Source organism: Microcaecilia unicolor, chromosome 12 (genome assembly GCF_901765095.1).
Source record: "Microcaecilia unicolor chromosome 12, aMicUni1.1, whole genome shotgun sequence".
NCBI lineage: Eukaryota > Metazoa > Chordata > Amphibia > Gymnophiona > Siphonopidae > Microcaecilia > Microcaecilia unicolor.
Window position 1 is genome coordinate 66,464,499 of NC_044042.1, and position 18,340 is coordinate 66,482,838.

At 43.0% G+C, this 18,340-nt stretch overlaps 1 protein-coding gene across 4 annotated transcripts in view; it reads left to right on the forward strand.

The window, feature by feature from the left end:
- The window catches only part of ARHGAP23 (Rho GTPase activating protein 23), a 192,751-nt gene that overhangs the window by 157,914 nt on the left and 16,497 nt on the right, over window positions 1-18,340 (forward strand). For all 4 annotated transcript variants that reach the window (XM_030220800.1, XM_030220799.1, XM_030220797.1 and 1 more), the window contains 5 exons: window positions 10,999-11,154; window positions 11,907-12,018; window positions 12,536-12,593; window positions 17,090-17,227; window positions 17,873-18,172. In XM_030220800.1, coding sequence (XP_030076660.1) covers window positions 10,999-11,154; window positions 11,907-12,018; window positions 12,536-12,593; window positions 17,090-17,227; window positions 17,873-18,172 — 764 coding nt within the window. The remainder of the gene's footprint in view (window positions 1-10,998; window positions 11,155-11,906; window positions 12,019-12,535; window positions 12,594-17,089; window positions 17,228-17,872; window positions 18,173-18,340) is intronic.

Here is an 18,340-nt window from a genome sequence, read left to right on the forward strand (position 1 = left end):
CAGTCTAGGTGATTTAGTAATTTGTCATTTTGGCTCAGTATGTCTTCCAGGTTGACCTATCATTTCTTTCTACATAACATCACCAAAATTCATTTCTTTCTGAACACACATCCTTGCCTCCTGCATAGACTACTACAACTTGCTCCTCAGAAGTCTCCCATTGAGCCATCTTTTTCCATGTTAATCTATTCAGAATTTTGCTGCATGATTTATCTTCTACCAGTATCAATACTCACATAACCCCTCTTCTCAGTTCATTTCATTGGCTCCCTATCCATTTCCACATGCTATTCAAACGTCTGTTACTCACAGGTGCATTCATTTTGCAGCTCCTTAGTATCTCTCCTTAGACCTCTCCCTGAGAACTCCATTCTTTGGTCCATCGCCAGCACCAGACTCTGTTTCTTCCATCTTGCTGCACCATATGCCTGAAATAGGCTTCTTGAATCAGTATAACATAGTAAATGACGGCAGATAAAGACCTGTACGGTCCATCCAGTCTGCCCAACAAGATAAACTCATTTTACATGGTATGTATAGCCGAGTTTGATTTGTCCTTGCCGTTCTCAGGGCACAGACCGTAAAAGTATGCCCAGCACTGTTCTTGTACTAAGTTCTGAAGCTAACGTCGAAGCCCCTTAAAGTTTACACTCCAGCCCCCATCCCTATCTATTCAGTCACAATCAGGGCATAGACGGTAGAAGTCTTTCCAGCTCCCATTTTGTTTCCCAATTACCAGTATATCATGCTCCATCTCTGGCTCTGTTCAAATCTAGGCTCAAAGGCCACATTTTGGCCTTTAAATCTTAACTCCTTGTTTACTACTTATGATGTTTTAATCATTCCCATAATAAATTAAATTCCCTAATCTTTTATTGGCTTTTCATCTGTCTTGAAAAGATTGTAAGCTTTGTGATGTGGGAATTGTCTTTTAAGTGTTTATGTACAGCATCTCATTCATCTAGTAGCACTACAGAACATATTAGTAATAGCAGTGAAGAGAGAGTAGGAGATTAACAGTCCTGTAGAATGCTCCTATGGCCCCTTTCTCTTTTTTCCAGGTCGGCATTCAGGTATTGTTTTTTTAAATGCTGGTTGCCACAGAATTTTTATACCTGGATATTTGGTGGCTGTTCTGAAATTTTGGATATGATGTGGCTGCCAGCACCTAATCCTGCTACAGGTGATATTCAGACTGGTACCTTGATAAAATTAGAACAGTTTTTAACTCACAGCCTCATCTAAACTCCACCCCCAGACTACCATAACACTTCTTGGATGGTGCCAAGGTGGTCTTACCAGATTTTCAGCTGCACTGTTTGGATAAGTGCTGCAGAAAATCTGGGAATTAAGGAGCTGCTACTACCTGGATAAATCCCACTGAATATTGGGCCTTGTGCTGAGACCTTAGTTGATGCAGACTTTCAATATGAAATGATAATACTCCCTGGTCCTCAGATGATTCTTCGCAAATTGAATTATATCCACCTGATGTCTAAGTTAACAGCGAGACACAATGGATCTATTGTGAAGTATCACCAGACTTGGGACTCTTTTATATACAATGGTCTGCTAATCCAGATTCCTCTTTTGTTTACAGCTTAGGTCTGGGGGGTGGGGATTATTTGGAAGGGGAGGGAGGGATGGTAATATGGTCTGTTGTTTTATAGAATGGGATACTAGTTTTAAACATTTTTTTATTGATGCTGCAACACAATAAACGTTTTCATACAAACTCTGCACAGATCAAACATCAGATCTCAATGCGATTGTGCAATAATTGCTAACTAACAGGCATCAATTTTTATAACTTTTAATATTACAGTCTACCCCTCCCAATTCCTCCCTCCCCCCCCTCTCCCATTCTCCTCTGATAGCCAATGTTGTACCCTGATACTACAACTTCACTAAAGTGTACCTTTAACTTCAACAATGCTTGTCAATTGAAAGCTCCACCATTCAGGCCTTCGCTATCTGGTCATGTGCATTCTTTTCCCCCCTCCCCTCCCCTCACCCCCCCTCCCCTCCTTGTCCTGTTCCATATCTCATAACTTATCAATTCTAATCTCCTCCTCTACCCCAAGGTAGCCCATTAAGTACTTGACTGCGTGCTCGTGGAGATATCGTATTTATATATTTCTGCCAAATACTCAGAAACCGGACCTGCCTTCTTGGTGTCAGTCGTGCCCCTCTCGCCTCCCAGAGCATAAGCTGATGGAGTTTATTTCTCCAGTACCAATGAGAGGGAGGCATGTCCATTACCCAATGATTAAGGATACACTTTTTCCCCACTATGCAAGATTTACTTAGAAACAGCCGTTCTCCTTGTGTCCCCACCCCCCACTGTCCCAGGTTACCGAATAGCATTTTATCAAAGGTGATATCAATTTGATACCCTAATACCCCACTTAAGTAGTTACTTAGTCCCCCCCCAGAAAGATCTAATACGCCTGCATTGCCACATACAGTGTGTCAATGTAGCACCTCCCTGCTTACATTTTAGGCAATGGTCAGATTTTATGACTTTTGCTTGAAATGCCCTTCTGGGAGAGAAATAGGCTCTGTGTACTGTCCTGAACTGGCATTCTTGGAGCTCTGCACTATGCACTATCCCCGATAACCCTGTCAGCGATTGTTTTATGTGGCGCTCAGATATTGACTGCTGCGCTTCAACGCTCCATCTAGTAGCCACCTCTAGGACTTGTTTTTCTGGTTGTCCCTTCTCTAGTTCTTTGCAAAACCAGGATACCGAGACCTGACCCATCGCATCTCCCTCTATAAATTCCCGAAGCTGTCTCCTAAATCGCAAAGACAGACCTTCTTTCGATAAGCTACGTACGTAATGGGCTAGTTGATGATAGGCCAATATTATCGCCGGTCCCCCTGACCACCTTTGCACAAAGTCTTCTACTGGTACCAAAGTTCCATCTTCCTGAATAAAATTTTCCAACAATTCCACACCCTGTTCCTGAAGTCTACGAAACACCACATTCTCTCTACCGGGGGTGAAAGAATCATTCCCAGTTAACGGCATCAATACACTAGCTGTGGGGTCCTGACCCCAGCGCTGTAATAGCTCCCTCCACATATGCCACAATGGCCCCAGCAATACACTGTCCCTTATTCTTTCTGGCAGCTTTCCTTTCCTTTCAACGTGTAGCAAATAGTTCAAATGCCACGGATGGAAAAATGCGCGTTCCATCCCCATATCCATGTATGTGGTTGTACCTAGTACCCAGTCCCTCATATGTCTCATAAGACATGCTTGGTTGTACAATCGGATGTCCGGCAATCCCAGCCCACCCTGTCTCCAGTTCCCTATGAGATGCTGCCATTTCATCCTAGACTTTTTTCCCCCCCAGCAGAATTTGACTACTAGCCTCCTAAGTGCCATTACATCCCGTTTTGTCAGTCTCAATGGCAAGGCCTGTAACACATATAACCATCGAGGGAATACTATCATTCGATAGAGCTGTATCCGCCCCATGAGGGACAGAATGGGATACTAATAGACTACACATTATGGATCTGTAAAGTTTTATTTGCGTGTGTGTTCTCTTAATAAAGTAAAATTGAAAAAAAAAAACAATATGAAATGGTCATAGGCCATGGTTGGTGTTCTAGTTCTGGAAGTATGGTCTACATCTTTCTTTGACATTCTGGGTAGTAAAGTAACTGGTATTTGTTATGCAGGGTCTACATGCTCTTTCTTCTATTCCGCTGAAATTAACATAATTTAATACCTTTTGTTATTAAAGAACATATTATAGAGCCAGCCCTGTGGTTGTGCCAATTCTGGCCTCAGATTTGGGTTTGATTCCAGTGCTTGGTGGCTTCTGCTCCTTGGGTTAGTTAGAACTGTGAACAATGCAGAAGGAAAAGGAGTTTGTTATTGTACCATAAAATCTAGCAACAGTAGTCAGAATGCATGTCTTTTGGGTCTTGAAGGAACAGCATGGGAAGAAAGTAAAGCATGAAGAAAATATCAGAGGAGCAAGAAAAGACCCATTTTGGAAAAAACAAGTAGGTTATGTTATCATATGCACACAGTCTCAATCATTCACACTCTGACATACTGTGTGTGAACCCAGAACGTTTTCCAGTGCCATTCATGCTGCTGGCGGGTATTCCCACCTCCAGTGGAGTGATTTTATTCTTAGTAAAGTACAGGCCCCTTGTTACAGTGAAAAATGGTCCATTTCTGGTTTTGATACTTGCCTGCTAGAGTCAATGGCTAGAACAAGGAGGTTTGATAACAGGAGATGGTATGAGCCTATCTAGTCTTTTATAGGGGCTGAAGTCAGTAGGCGGAGCTCGTCACCCTATCAGTTTCATTGTTTTAGTTGTACCAAGATGTTGGCAGCTGCATTGGGGAGAATTAAAACCTCATTAGGTGGAGACCAGCTTCAGCTTTGTGACATTGTGCTGTCTCCTGTTATCAAACCTCCTTGGGCTAGAAGGAAATAGTTTCATTTTCTGGACATTTTCTGTCAGGGTGTCCTATATCTCAGTTATTTACCATGCTTTGCACCCCCAACCTTGTCCTGGAGCTTGTTTTCTCTGAGGGTAACAGAATATGAGCCCTCGTGACTGGGTGGCGTCATCCAGGCTACAAAAGTATATAGCCACATTGAGCCTGCAAAGAGGTGGGAAAATGTGGGATACAAATGCAATAAATAAATATCCAAGTTTTTTAAGTTTGTAGTGCATTCTAGTGCAGAGAACCATCATCGTATGGGGCCACCTCAGTTCCTTTGCTTCTGCAGAGTACAACCGTTGTCTTTTCCTACAGGATTTATGAGCTACCTTTCTCATTAAAATTCTGTCTCTTCATCAGGACCACCTCAGTTTCATTCCTTTTCCCTTTTAGAAAAGCCCTAGGTAGGTTTTACTACTGTTTGTTTTTTATTTTTATAAATTTTACAATTGTAATCTCATTAGTAGATAAAAAAAGGAAAAGATGAACTTGGATTAACAAAACAGGGGAAAAAATCCTAAATACAGCTCTTCATCATATTCATGTTATTCGTCCATTCCTTTCTTCTCAGTCTATTTGTACCCTGCTCCTTTCTTTGGTAATTTCTAAAATCGACTACTATAACTCCCTGTATGCTGGTTTACCCTTGCACGCCTTGAAGCGCCTTCAACGTATGCAATCAACAGCGGGTAAAATCATTCATCATGCACACCGCTTCGACCACGTCACTCCATTTAGTCTGCTGAGCAAAGTGGCTCGACTTTATGGAGCATAGGAAGTTTGCCAGAGTATTTTTCTGATTATTGAGTCTGAGCATTTCTAGGGTTCCATTTAGAAACATAACAACAGAGAAAATGACAGATAAAAGCCATACGGCCCATCCAGTCTGTCCATCCTTATCATCCTCTATCTCTTCCTCCCCCTAAGAGATCCTACACACCTGTCCCATGCTTTCTTGAATTCAGATATAGTCCTCATCTCCACTACCTCTACCTGGAGGTATTTGTAATCAGGAGGAATTTACTAGTCTCCCCTCAGATTCTTCTCTTCCACTGGAAAGGAAAAAGTATTTGCTTGAGGACCTTTTTTTTCACTGATTTTGTTGGGGAATGGCTGAGACCCCGTTTAATTTAGAGAGAGCTTGAGCCTAGGCCAGAAATGTTGGACATCTTTCACTTTCTCAGATCTCTCCTCCAAGGAAAGTGTGACAGTGTTCCGTTTACAGGTGAGAATTTAACCCTCACTTCCTGCACAACCTGTGAATAAAAAGGCTAACTCCATAAACAGTGTCCAGAAGACTTCTGGAATCCAGTAACAGCTACCACATCACTCATTGGTGGTCAAATACACTCTAAAGATCAAGCAGACAAGAATCCACCCATCTGTGCTCTCTGGGAGATGCTCATAACTGGGACCACGTTTGGAAGAGCTTCCCCCCCCCCAGAATTCTTTGCTTACCTTCCATATAGCTTTTTACCAATATATGCAAAACATTCTGGACAAGATAGGTCTGTCAAGAGTTTTTCTCAATAGAAAAATGATAACCCCAGGTCACTAGGGGACAACGCCTGGTCAAGTTGACCTGTGACATTTTCAAGACAGCATGAAATCTTTTGCCATGGGTAGTGATGCCTGCAGACTCTCATGACTGTTGGCTTCAAATCTCAGTTATGACGTGGGAAAAGCTCACTGATGTGCTCTGCAAGGAAAATAATTCTCTTTGGAAATAACATCAAGGAGGAACTGGATCAGATTAAAGACCATTGTGCTGTGGTTCAGACCTTCTCTGCAGCTACTTTTTACCCACCCTTCACATCATCTAGGGGGTACTTGAGTGGGGTGCTGAGGAGGCACTTCTATTTTCTGTGGAGGTATTACTCCTCACCCCATCAATCTTGTCAATAACAGTGACCTCACTTTTGCCTCAGGTAGTAGAGGGCTCCCAGCTAAAACAAGGTTTTGATTATATCTAAGTAGACAAAGCCAGTTTTCCAGTGTCTGTTCCAGAGGACCTTTTTGTCAGGGGAGGGCTAAAGTTGTACATAAACCTTGGTCTACTATAACCACAGACATCTGAGTTCTCAGCATAATACAAAGCAGGTACATATTGCATCTATTGTAAATCTGCTTAAATTGTGTGCAAAAGATATTGTGGTCAAAATTTCAGCCTCAAAATGTATTGTTAAAGGAACTCTCCTCTCTCTTAGAGACCAATGCAATCAAGCCTGTTCCATCAGCAGGATGGAGATTTTGCTCCAAATATTTTCTGATTCCAAACAGAGGAACTAATCCCACCTTAGACCTAAAGATTTAAAGGCCTTGAACAACATTTTTGCAAAAGAAAAATTAAAGATTGTTTCCCTGGGCAGCTGCATTTTTTTCTTTTCCTCCAGAAGGGAGACTTGGCTATACTCCCAGGATTTACCCACATAGAGATACATGGTGGCACAAGAAGTATTTCAGAATCATAGTAGGAAAACACAACTTCCTAGTTTTGCATGCTGCCCTTCATCCTCGTATCGGTATCACATGTGTTAATGAAAATGCTAGCTGTTAGAGTTGTACACCAACACTAGTTAAAGTTTCAAATTTATTAAGAGCTTTCTACCCCACCCATTAGATGAACCATCTGAGTGGCTTAACAGCCTAAAAAGTAGGCAATGAAGAGTTGTAAACGCAGTTAGACAAAACAAGATGGAGGGTGATAAGGGGTGAACTACAATGTACATAAAGTGTGTGGGGAGGGAGTACATGAGGTACACGTCTGTGTAATTAGGACTCGCTGCTAAGGCATGCAGAGGAGAGCTACCCAAAGGCGTCCTTGAACAAAAAAGGCTTGAGACCAGCTTTGAAGGCATCCAGAAAAGGTTGCAGCCTTAGTTCGGTAGACACATGCGTTTCCTCATCAGGACAATTGGCTAATCAAGAGCACATCTCAGGAAGAAACCACAGAATTCATGAGCAGAACCCCAAATCTCACTTGTTTCTGTCATCAATTATAGAAGCTCTGCTAGACATGATTCGGGCAAAAGACTTTCTTCCACAAGAAAGGATCACACTTAAGTATCCATCTTGGAAGAAATTAGAGAATCAGTAGGCTTAAGGACGGGACATATTGAGATTGTTGGTCTTTATGGCTTCAACAGTACGTGTAACTACCTTGGGTATACCTCAACATGGTACGGGCCCAGTAGGGCTGCATGTTAATTGCGGGAAAAAAAATTAATAATCACAGCTAATAAAGTGAATTGTGCTGCAGTCTCTCCCCAGCATTCCTCTCCATTCTCCTTCTCTGCCCTGCCTGTGGTTTGACAGCTGTCTCAATTCCCTCCTCCCCCCCTGGATGTACCTTAAATCAGGCCTTCTCTCAGGTCCCTGGCAGCAGCAGCAGCAGCAATGCTCATACACTGCCTATGGCCTGCTCTTGGGCTTTCTGATGCAACTTCCTGTTTCTGCAGGGGAGGGATGGGTCAGAGGGAAAGCCACAGTGCATGCCACAGGTCTGCTGACGAACCACAGGCAGGGTGAGGAGGAAGAGATGCTGGATCATGCATGGGGGAGGGGGGAAAGAGGGGGAGATGTAGAGGGAGAGAAGCTTGACTGCACATGGGGAGGGGGAAAGAAGAGAAGGATGGAGAGATGGAGCACGGGGAGGGTGAAAGAAGAGAAGGATGGAGAGAGAGAGAGAGAGAGATAATAGACCTGGGCATGGAGGAGAGGAAGAGAGATGCTACATGGAGGGGGGGATGCTGTCCAATGGAAGGAGAGAAGGATAGAGGGAGAGATAATGGATGGGAGTGGGGGTAAGGGAGAGAGAGAGATGCACAACTGGAAGGCGGGAAGAGAAAAGGAGAAATGTACTTGGAGAGGTGGAGAGAGGGAGGGACGAAAGAGTGAGATAATGGACCTGGGGTGGAGAGGGTGGGGGGAGGGAAGAAAAGGAGTGGAGGAGTGGCCTAGTGGTTAGGGTGGTGGACTTTGGTCCTGGGGAACTGAGGAACTGAGTTCAATTCCCGGCACAGGTAGCTCCTTGTGACTCTGGGCAAGGCACTTAACCCTCCATTGCTTGCCGCATTGAGCCTGCCATGAGTGGGAAAGCGCGGGGTACAATGTAACTAAAATAAAATAAAAAAAGATAATGGACTTGGGGGGGTAGGAAGGAAGAAAGAGGAGAGATGTTGACCACAGGGGAGGGGCGGATAGGAGGGAAGGAAGAGAGAGAGATAATGGACCTGGCAGCAGGAGAGAGGAAGCTGTTGGTTCTTTAATCATGTGATTAATCATGATTAAAATTTTTAATCAAAATGCAGCCCTTAGCCCAGTGGACCTTATGATCTCAATGGAATTGGGCCATTTAGAACATGTGAGAATCCCTTCAAGTCACCTGACCGTTCATGCACACTCTTTCTGGTGGCTGATACAATTGAATCTGACCAGGAACTGCTTATTCCCAAATTCTTTAGGCCTAATTTTCCTAATTATCTAGACTAGGATTGGAGGGGGAAAGGGGCGCATGGTATGCTCACAAAAGTTTTCATTAGATAAAGTTCCTAGAGATAAGGATGATCTGGAATACTCTTAAAACTGTCACAGATCAGTTGTCCAATAAAATCATCCTGCTGCAGCTACAGTAGCTATGTTCTATTTAAAGCATGGGAAATCATACTTGTTCTGTGGGAAAACTGTTAGGATGTGGAATTTGGCCATCTCACATGGGATGACATTCACGAAGTGAGTCTAGTCCCAACCACCAAGTGATCCCTGGACAGAGGGGCCATGCCATATATTGGCTGTGTGAGTGGTGCGGCACACAGCATAAATATATGGGGGCACAAAAATTGCTCCCAGCTCACCGTCTCCTCTCATTGGCAAGGATGGATGGGAAGTGGGCAAGTGGCACAGGGTGCAACTGTAGCTTCAGAGAGGCAGCCATTGATGATCTGTGAGTGTGAAACATTCGTGTAGATTTATTTGCATCTCATCAGAATAAGAAAGTTCCTTGGTCAAGGATAAGGACCAATTAGCCTTCTGTGCCGTCCTCCTAGATTGGAGGAAGGGCTTATGTTTGAGCTGGGATCTAATGCAAAATCGGGGAACTCCCTTATCTCAAAATTAGATCCCTGGCCTTGCAGCCTCTAGAGGGTAATGCCAGTTCATCGGATGTACCTGATAACATCTCTCATATCCTTCTGATTTCTAGGAGTCTGGTGGAAGGTCTTATTAAGTGGAAGAGGTTTGTTGTCCAGTGTGACAGAAAGCCCTTAAACCCTTTCTCACATTAAACTCCTTGAATACTTTCCACATCTACCAGAGTCAGGTTTGGAAACCAATTCAGTTAGAATTCACCTCAGTTCAACTGTCACTTATCACTAGCATGTAGAAGGGAAACCCATCTCTCTGCCTTCTTTCATTTTATGTCAGGCTTGCTTCTATTGAAGTCTCCCATCAAACCACTCGCTGTGTCTTGGGACATCAGTGTGATATTGACCCAGTTGATGAAAGCTCTCTTTGAGTTACTAGGCAATTGTGAACTGAAGTTTTGTATCTGCTCTGGAAGATTTTATTTTATTTTTATTTATTTATTTATTTTCACTTGTATCCCACATTTTCCCACCTATTTGCAGGCTCAATGTGGCTTACAAAGACCTGTTGTGGCATCGCCATACAGGATGAAGTGTACATTTGGTGTTACAAAGAAGTCAAGGAAGACAAGAGGATTTGATCAAGAAGTTGTAGAGAGAAACATTCTGCCTAAAGTTGGAAGGGTGTTGTGTTATGGTTAGTTATGGGTTCTCGTGGTAGGCTTTGTCAAAGATGTAAGTCTTCAGAGATTTGCGGAAGTTAGTTAATTCGTTGATCGTTCTCAGGTGGGTGGTGGTGATCACCTCAGCATGCAAGGTCTGTGAGCCCTAGGCCTTAGTGACTGATCCACCCTAAACAAAAGCTTATCAAAATTAGGATGGTTATACAGACACATCCTTCGTTTCTGAATTTCCACCTTAACCACTCGATCATATTTTCAAATATTTTCCCCAGACCACACATTCATGATGGGGAACATGTCTTGCACATTTTGAGTTGCAGAAGTGCCTTAGCTTTCTATTTGGGATAAGCTAAAACCCTCAAAGTCCACCCTGCTTTTTGTTTGTTTTGACACCAATAAAACTTGGACTGTAGTAGCCAAGCATACACTTTCTAGTTGAATTACAGACTTATACGGTCTGTGCCAGAGCCGGTGGTTGGGAGGGGGGGGGGGCTGGTGGTTGGGAGGCGGGGATAGTGCTGGACAGACTTGTACGGTCTGTGCCAGAGCCGGTGGTTGGGAGGAGGGGCTGGTGGTTGCGAGGCGGGGATAGTGCTGGGCAGACTTATATGGTCTGTGTCCTGAAGAGCACAGGTACAAATCAAAGTAGGGTATACACAAAAAGCAGCAAATATGAGTTATCTTGTTGGGCAGACTGGATGGACCGTGCAGGTCTTTTTCTGCCGTCATCTACTATGTTACTATGTTTAATTTTCAGATGAGCCAACGAGTCCTAACATTGACCTGAAGGCAAAACATGTGCCAGCTTCATCTGTCGTCTGCAGTGCCATGAAATCTGCCCCCATCAAAACTACCAGCCCTGCTTTGCCAAACTTCAACTTTGCTATAAATCGCCATTATTCCCAGGATTGCAGTAAGTGTCCCACTGTCCTTCGTATGTAAAATAAATCTTATGCTATGCTGCAACATGTTAAAAAGTTACACCTACTCCCTGTTGCTATTCTGTCATGCTACACACTGCTCCGGCCTTTCAGTATAATCTGTGCCATATCCAGTGTCTGTCAATGTTATAATGCATCAAATTTTATCCTGCTCAAAACGAATCTATTTCACACCTTTTGTCTCCCCACACTTTACTGCATCACACTACACTCTGCTCCAGCCCCTTGGTATAGTCTTTCACATATACACAGTGTTTCACTGCATTAATACTGCATGAAACTCCACCCTGTACAGTATCTCCACATGTTAAACTTCAGCACACTGCACCCTACTCCAGCCCCAGATGTTATCTGTGTCACACCCACCTTGCTACTTCCTGTATGCTGAGCAGAGATAGGAGTCAAATTGGCAGCATGGCAACATTTTTAGGGGGCAATATTCAGCCAGTGGAGGTCAATGTTGTGTATAAATGGAACCTGATGCCAGATTGAGTCAAGATATTCAGTGCCGGCATGTATCCAAGTAATGGCACTAAATATCTGGCCTTCAAGGAGTTACCTGGGCACTGCTGATATTCAGCGGCAGTACCTGGATAGCTACTATCTTTTTCTTTCCTTTCCTTTTTTTTTTTAAATATAATTTTTCTTTTATTTAGGTGAAATTTACTTTCTCTGTTCAGATGTGTTCTACTTTTAGTCAGATTTCTTTTGTTCTCTACGACAGGCAGCATCAAAGCCAGCCGGCGGTCCTCATACCTAGTTGCTATAACAACAGAGCGATCCAAGTCATGTGATGAAGGTCTGAACTCTTTCCGGGAGGAAGGGAAGTTCCTGAGGTAAATACTTGGAGAAGGCCTAGGAATGAAAAATTATTTAGAAAAATGTTATCACTAGCCAAATTTTTTTCACTTTTTTCCCCTTTATTATACATTTTTAGCTGTTTTTGGAACTTTTGTTCTTTTATTATTCCTCTAAACTTTTTCTTTGCTCTTTTTGTGAACATTGTCACACTCTCCCTCAGGTATTCTTCTAGATACTCTCTTCCCCACTTCCTGACCCTCTGTTCCCTGTGTTAAAGGACAGAATTGTCTGGGCACGTCCGACTCAGTTTGAACCTTGAGATCAGTGGGAATGGAAACCTCTTGGAGTAGGCTCTGCATCAGTATCACACTCTTCATCCATATTTTTTTGAGATCTTCTCAGTTAATGTATTTTAGGCAGCTAGGTGACCTGGCACATTTGACTTTCTCTAGCTTTGGAAGAGCTTTCTTATGTAGTGTTTTTTGTTTGCTGGGATTTTCTGTGCATTGCTTTTTTTCATCTATTAGCTAATTTATGGATCTTTGCTTTCAGAAAACTACCCAATCGTGTACCTAGTTTGCGCATGCTGAGGAGCTTCTTCACAGATGGCGTGAGTATTCACAAACGTTAGAAAGCTCATTGAAGTTGCTGGCAGCCTTGACATAGGTTCAGGGACTAAGGCAAATCTTATACCTTCACCATGAAATTACTGCAGCTGGGATACTGCTGGTCTTGTATTTACAGATCATAGCCTGGATGTTTGACTTTCTCTAGTTTTTGGATCTTGACAGAGATGGAGGGTAATTTTCACTAACATACACTGTTGTGAAAGTAGTAGTATATGGCTACGTTTGTACCTATGAAGTTTGCCCTTGGGTCATTTCCTCTTATTTGTGTGTGCATACATATCTATCTATTTCTGTGTGTGTGCACGTGTATATCTAGTTCAGTCTTTTAATAATTGCCTTTTAATAATAATTTTATCTCAGCTTAAAGTTGAAGTTGCAAAGTTTCCATGGTAAGATGAGGATTTTGCAGACGCACTTACCAGGATTCTTCAAGTTCTAAGTGTTATGTGATCTCAATGTTGTTCTTACCCAGCTGATGAAAGCTCCATTTGAGCTACTGGATACCTGCAATTTGAAGTACCTGACCTGGAAAGTCCTTGTTTTTGGTGGCAGTTACTTAAGCTTGTAGAGTAAGTGAGCTCCTGGCTCTAGTAATTGAAATTTTTACACTAAGTTTTTCAGTAACAGAGCAGTTCTACACTCTCATCTGAAAGGTAGTATCAGAAGTCCATCTTAACCGGTCACTTGTCCAACCAGCTTTCTGCTCTAAACCTCATGTTCATAAAGGTCAAAGTACACTGCATGCTGCAAGAGGGCCTTGGCCTTCCATCTGGAGCATAATAAAGCCCATAAACAAAGGCTGGGTGGACTTTGTTTTGACCCAAACAGGATGGAGGTTGCCGTTGGCAAGCATACACTCTACAATTGGCTAGCAGACTGCATTTCCTTCACTTACACCCAGGCTGGACTGCCTCTACAGGGTCATATCATGGCTCACATGTTGGAGCTATGTTGGTGGTGTTAGCTGACTTGAGACTAGTCTCCATAGAAGAGATTTACAGGGTAGTAACATGGACTTCAGTTATTCACTTCACATTGTCTAGAGCAGGACATGATAGTAGATTTAGCCAAATAGTCCTCCAGAAACTATTAGGATTTTAGAATCCCAGGCTCATTGCTTTCCATTCCAATCTGCCTGTAACAAAAACCAAACAAATTATAAAAACATAGTTTAAGGTTTGTTGCCACCAAAAACTGTTTTGGTGTTTGCTCATTTTGCCTCTTTTTTTTTTTTTATGTTCACGCAGCTTGTAGCTAGGGATGAAGATTCATCTATTTTGCTTGTCCTCGGAGAAGATGCAGTTACTCACCTGTAGCAGATGTTCTCTGAGGATAATAGGATAGGAAGTCTCACAACCCTACCTCCTGCCAAGAAGTTGTATTCTAAAAACCTTGCAGTGAAGTTTTCTCAGAAGTTCTGGAGAATTCTTCTCGCATAGGTTTTGTTGGATGAGGATTCCTATTCTGCTTGGAGAATACCTGCTACAGATAAGTAACTGTTGTGAACAACTTGCAAAACAAAGTGGACAAAGCTATGGGGACAGATGAGATACATTCCAGGGTACTAAGGGAGCTCAAAAAAGTTCCAATGGGTTAATTGAAGGATGTGTTTAAAAAATCCTTGAAGATGGGAGCGATTCCATAGGATTGAAAAAAGGCAGATGTGGTCCCGTGTCAGCAGACAAAGTGGGAAACTACAGTCCAGTAAGTGTTACCTTGGTGTTGGGGACAAGTAACAAAAATGCCAACTGAATGAAAGGATAGCAAACAAGCTACAATCCAGTGGGTTGCAAGATCCGAGGCAACATGATTTTTACCAGAAGCAGATGTTGTTAAATTAATCTGATTTGATTTCTTCAACTGAGTAATCTGAGAAATAGCTTAAAGGTATGAGCTGGATGTGGTTTACTTGGATTTCAGCAAAACCAATCATGCTTTAATGCTTAGAAGTTCAGAGTGATGCATTTGGGTTATAGAAATCCAAAGGAGCTTCAAGAACCCGGCAACCCCCCCCCCCCCCCAAATGATTTTTTAATAATGTTCAATGGACTTTTCCCTCAGGAATCTGTGTAAACCCCCCCCCCCCCCCCCTTAAACTCTGTAAGGCCAGCTGCTGTCACTACATTCTCCGGCAACGAGTTCCAGAGTCCAACTACACGCTGAGTAAAGAAAAACTTTCTCCTATTTGTTTTAAATCTACCATGTTCTAGCTCCATCTTGTGTCCCCTGGTTCTATTATTGTTTGAAAGTGTAAACAAACGCTTCACATCTGTCCGCTCTACTTCGCTCATTATTTTGTAGACTTCTATCATATCACCCCTCAGCTGTCTTTTCTCCAAGCTGAAGAGCCCTAACCTTCTCAGCCTTTCCTCATAGAGAAGTCGTTCCATCCCTTTTATCATTTTCGTTGCCCTTCTCTGCACCTTCTCTAATTCCTTTATATCTTGAGATGCGGCGACCAGACTTGGATACAGTATTCGAGGTGCGGTTGCACCATGGAGCAATACAACGGCATTATAACATCCTCGTGTTTGTTTTCCATCCCTTTCCTAATAATACTCAACATTCTGTGTGCTTTCTTAGCTGCCGAGGCACACTGAGCAGAAGTTTTCAACGTCTTATCAACTCCCAGATCCCTTTCTAGGTCTGTGACTCCTAACGTGGAACCTTGCATGACATAGCTGTAATTTGGGTTCTTCTTACCCACATGCATCTGTCAGTATTGAACTTCATCTGCCACTTGGACGCCCAATCCCCGAGTCTCGCGAAGTCCTCCTGTAATCTTTCACACTCCTCCTGCGACTTGACGACCCTGAATAACTTTGTGTCATCTGCAAATTTAATTACCTCACTAGTTACTCCCATCTCTAGGTCATTTATAAGTATGTTAAAAAGCAGCAGTCCCAGCACAGACCAAAGCCGTAAGGATCATGAGCTGCATAGAGAGAAGCATAACCAGCAGAAAGAAGGAGGTTGCAGGTTGTTGATAAGACTTTACTTGGAGTATTGTGCTTAGTTTTGGAGGCCTTATCTCGGGAAAGAAACTGGAGACAGTCCAGAGAAAAGCAATCAAAACAAGAGGGTCTGCAGCAAAGGACGCATGAGAAGGGAAGGGAAATGGGACTTGATATACCGCCTTTCTGAGGTTTTTGCAACTACATTCAAAGCGGTTTACATATATTCAGGTACTTATTTTGTACCAGGGGCAATGGAGGGTTAAGTGACTTGCCCAGAGTCACAAGGAGCTGCAGTGGGAATTACAGTGGGAATTGAACTCAGTTCCCCAGGATCAAAGTCCACTGCACTAACCACTAGGCTACTCCTCCACTCCAAGGTTCCAAAGAAACCTATGGAGCTTTGGAAGGCTAAGTGCTTTGAAAATATGCCTCTTGGTGACCCAAATTATGTGTACTTCTGATAAGAGGAGAGACAACGGAAATATGATTCAGACTTATAAATATTTGAAACTAATTCATGGACAGATTAACCTTTTCCACAGGCAGTACAGCTGTGGAACTAGGGGACATATGAAGCTGCAAGGAACTAAACTCAAAAGCAACATCTGGAACATTTTTTTAATACGTGGAGAGAGTGGTGGATGCTTGGAATGCCCTGCTAGAGGAGGTAGCAGAGAGAAATAGTGATGGAATTCAAATAGGAGTGAGATGTACACAGAGGATCTCTAAATAGCAAGAGGATTGAAGCTAAGCATAGAGCACTTCCACTCCAAAGTAGAAGGGAAATAAATTTTGCATTTTTATGAAGGCATGGGAGGTAACCTGCACAGAGCAGCTGTTCCAATCCTATCTACCTTAATGGCCAAATTGAATGGGACACACTGGTTGGTTTTGTTAACATTTACTATGTTGTTATGGGGTCTTGCCATGCATATGGTGAAAAGATTAATGTGTGGTAAGTGCAAGGCCAGTGTAGTAAATGGAGGGGGGGGTGTCTCCAGCATCTACCCTGCATTTACCACAATGAGCAGATGCTTGTGCGTGGCCACTATTACATGCAGTGGCAGTATCTGCCACAGTATGTATTACAATGGGAGCCCAATCCAAAAAAAAGATATTGCTGCTATGCTACATGCCCCCTCCATCTCCCCCCTTTGTCTGATTTCCCTTCCAAGGACTTACCACTATGGGTCATAGATACCATTTTGATTGAATTCAGCACAGTATGGGGCAGGAGCAGAGGAGACTGCCTCGAGACCACCAGGGATAGGTTGAGGGGGTAGAGGAAAGGTCAGGCTCTGGTGGGATGGGACCTTTTGACTTGGAGAGTGGAGGGGGTCAGACCAGGTGGAGGGAAGAGGAGGAGGGTAGTTAGGAATTTGTCTTGACTGTGATGTGGTATTGTGAACACATCCTTCATGCTCAGACTAGTATAGAGAACAGTACTAATAGAACAAGAATTTAAGTTAATCAGAAATCCCTATTATAGCTGGTGATAACTGGAGGCCCTTTTTTTTCAGTCACTGGACAGTCTGGGGACATCAGAAGACTCAAGATCAAAGAAACATTTGCCATCTGACCTTTTGGATGTTAAATTCAGTGATGTACGGAAGGAGGGGTGGCTGCATTACAAGCAGATCCTCACCAAAAAGGGCAAGGTAAAGTGAAATACTCATGTTCCCAAGGGCTGTGTCATCAGAAGGGGAGTTGCCCACATTCCCAGGTGACTTTCCCAGTGAGATGAGACGCCTGAAATCAAGAAAATCATCAGTGGGTAGGAGGAAATACCATCCCAGGGGATTGTATTTGAAGTGAAAGATGGCATTGCTTCCAGGAGAGACTTCCTTCTGTATCTGAGATACAGGAGACTTTGCTTGCCTGCCTCTTGTGGCTTCTGTTGCACATAGTTTACAATGGGCAGGGTTCTAGAAGTAATCTGAGGAAATGGCCATGCAGTTTGCAAGCATTCTTTAAAAAAGTTCTGCATGTAGCTTCTAGAAGTGCATTAATATGAGTAAAAACTGTATATAGTGAAATGAGAGCCTTCCTTGACATTTATATTCCTTGAGAAGATGGTCCTGACCAGGACATGCAGTTAGAGAGCAGTAGGTATTTATCGACATTTCACCATTTTTGTTTATTTATTGGGATTTATTAACTGGCTTTATGAAGAGATTCACCCAAGGCAGTTTACAGCAGGTACAGTTTAAAATAAATCTTACAATTTTGTTAACAGCATAACAATAGTAAAATAGCCAAGTATAAACATGAATACAATAAAATATCATTCTCTTTCCCCACAGAAAGTAGGTGGTGGAATTCGTCAGTGGAAACGAGTTTTCTCTGTTCTCCGCTCACACTTGCTGTACTTGTACAAGGACCGACGGGAGGCTGACAGCTATGCACCATCCCAAGGTGAGGAGGAGCAGCCAATCAGCATCCAAGCCTGCCTGGTGGACATTTCCTACAGCGAGACCAAGAGGAAGCACGTCTTGCGGCTGACGACGGCTGATTTCTGTGAATATCTCTTTCAGGCAGAGGATCGTGATGATATGCTCTCCTGGATCAAAGCCATTAGGGAGGACAGCAAAATAGAGGGAGAGGTGAGAGGCTTTGAATACCTCCTCTTATGTCTCGCAGTTGGAGACAGCCTACTACCTTATGGTTATTGCTGAGAGGTTTATTTATTTATATGTTACATTTGTATCCCACATTTTCCCACCTATTTGCAGGCTCAATGTGGCTTACATAGTATATACTTGCTTTCAGGA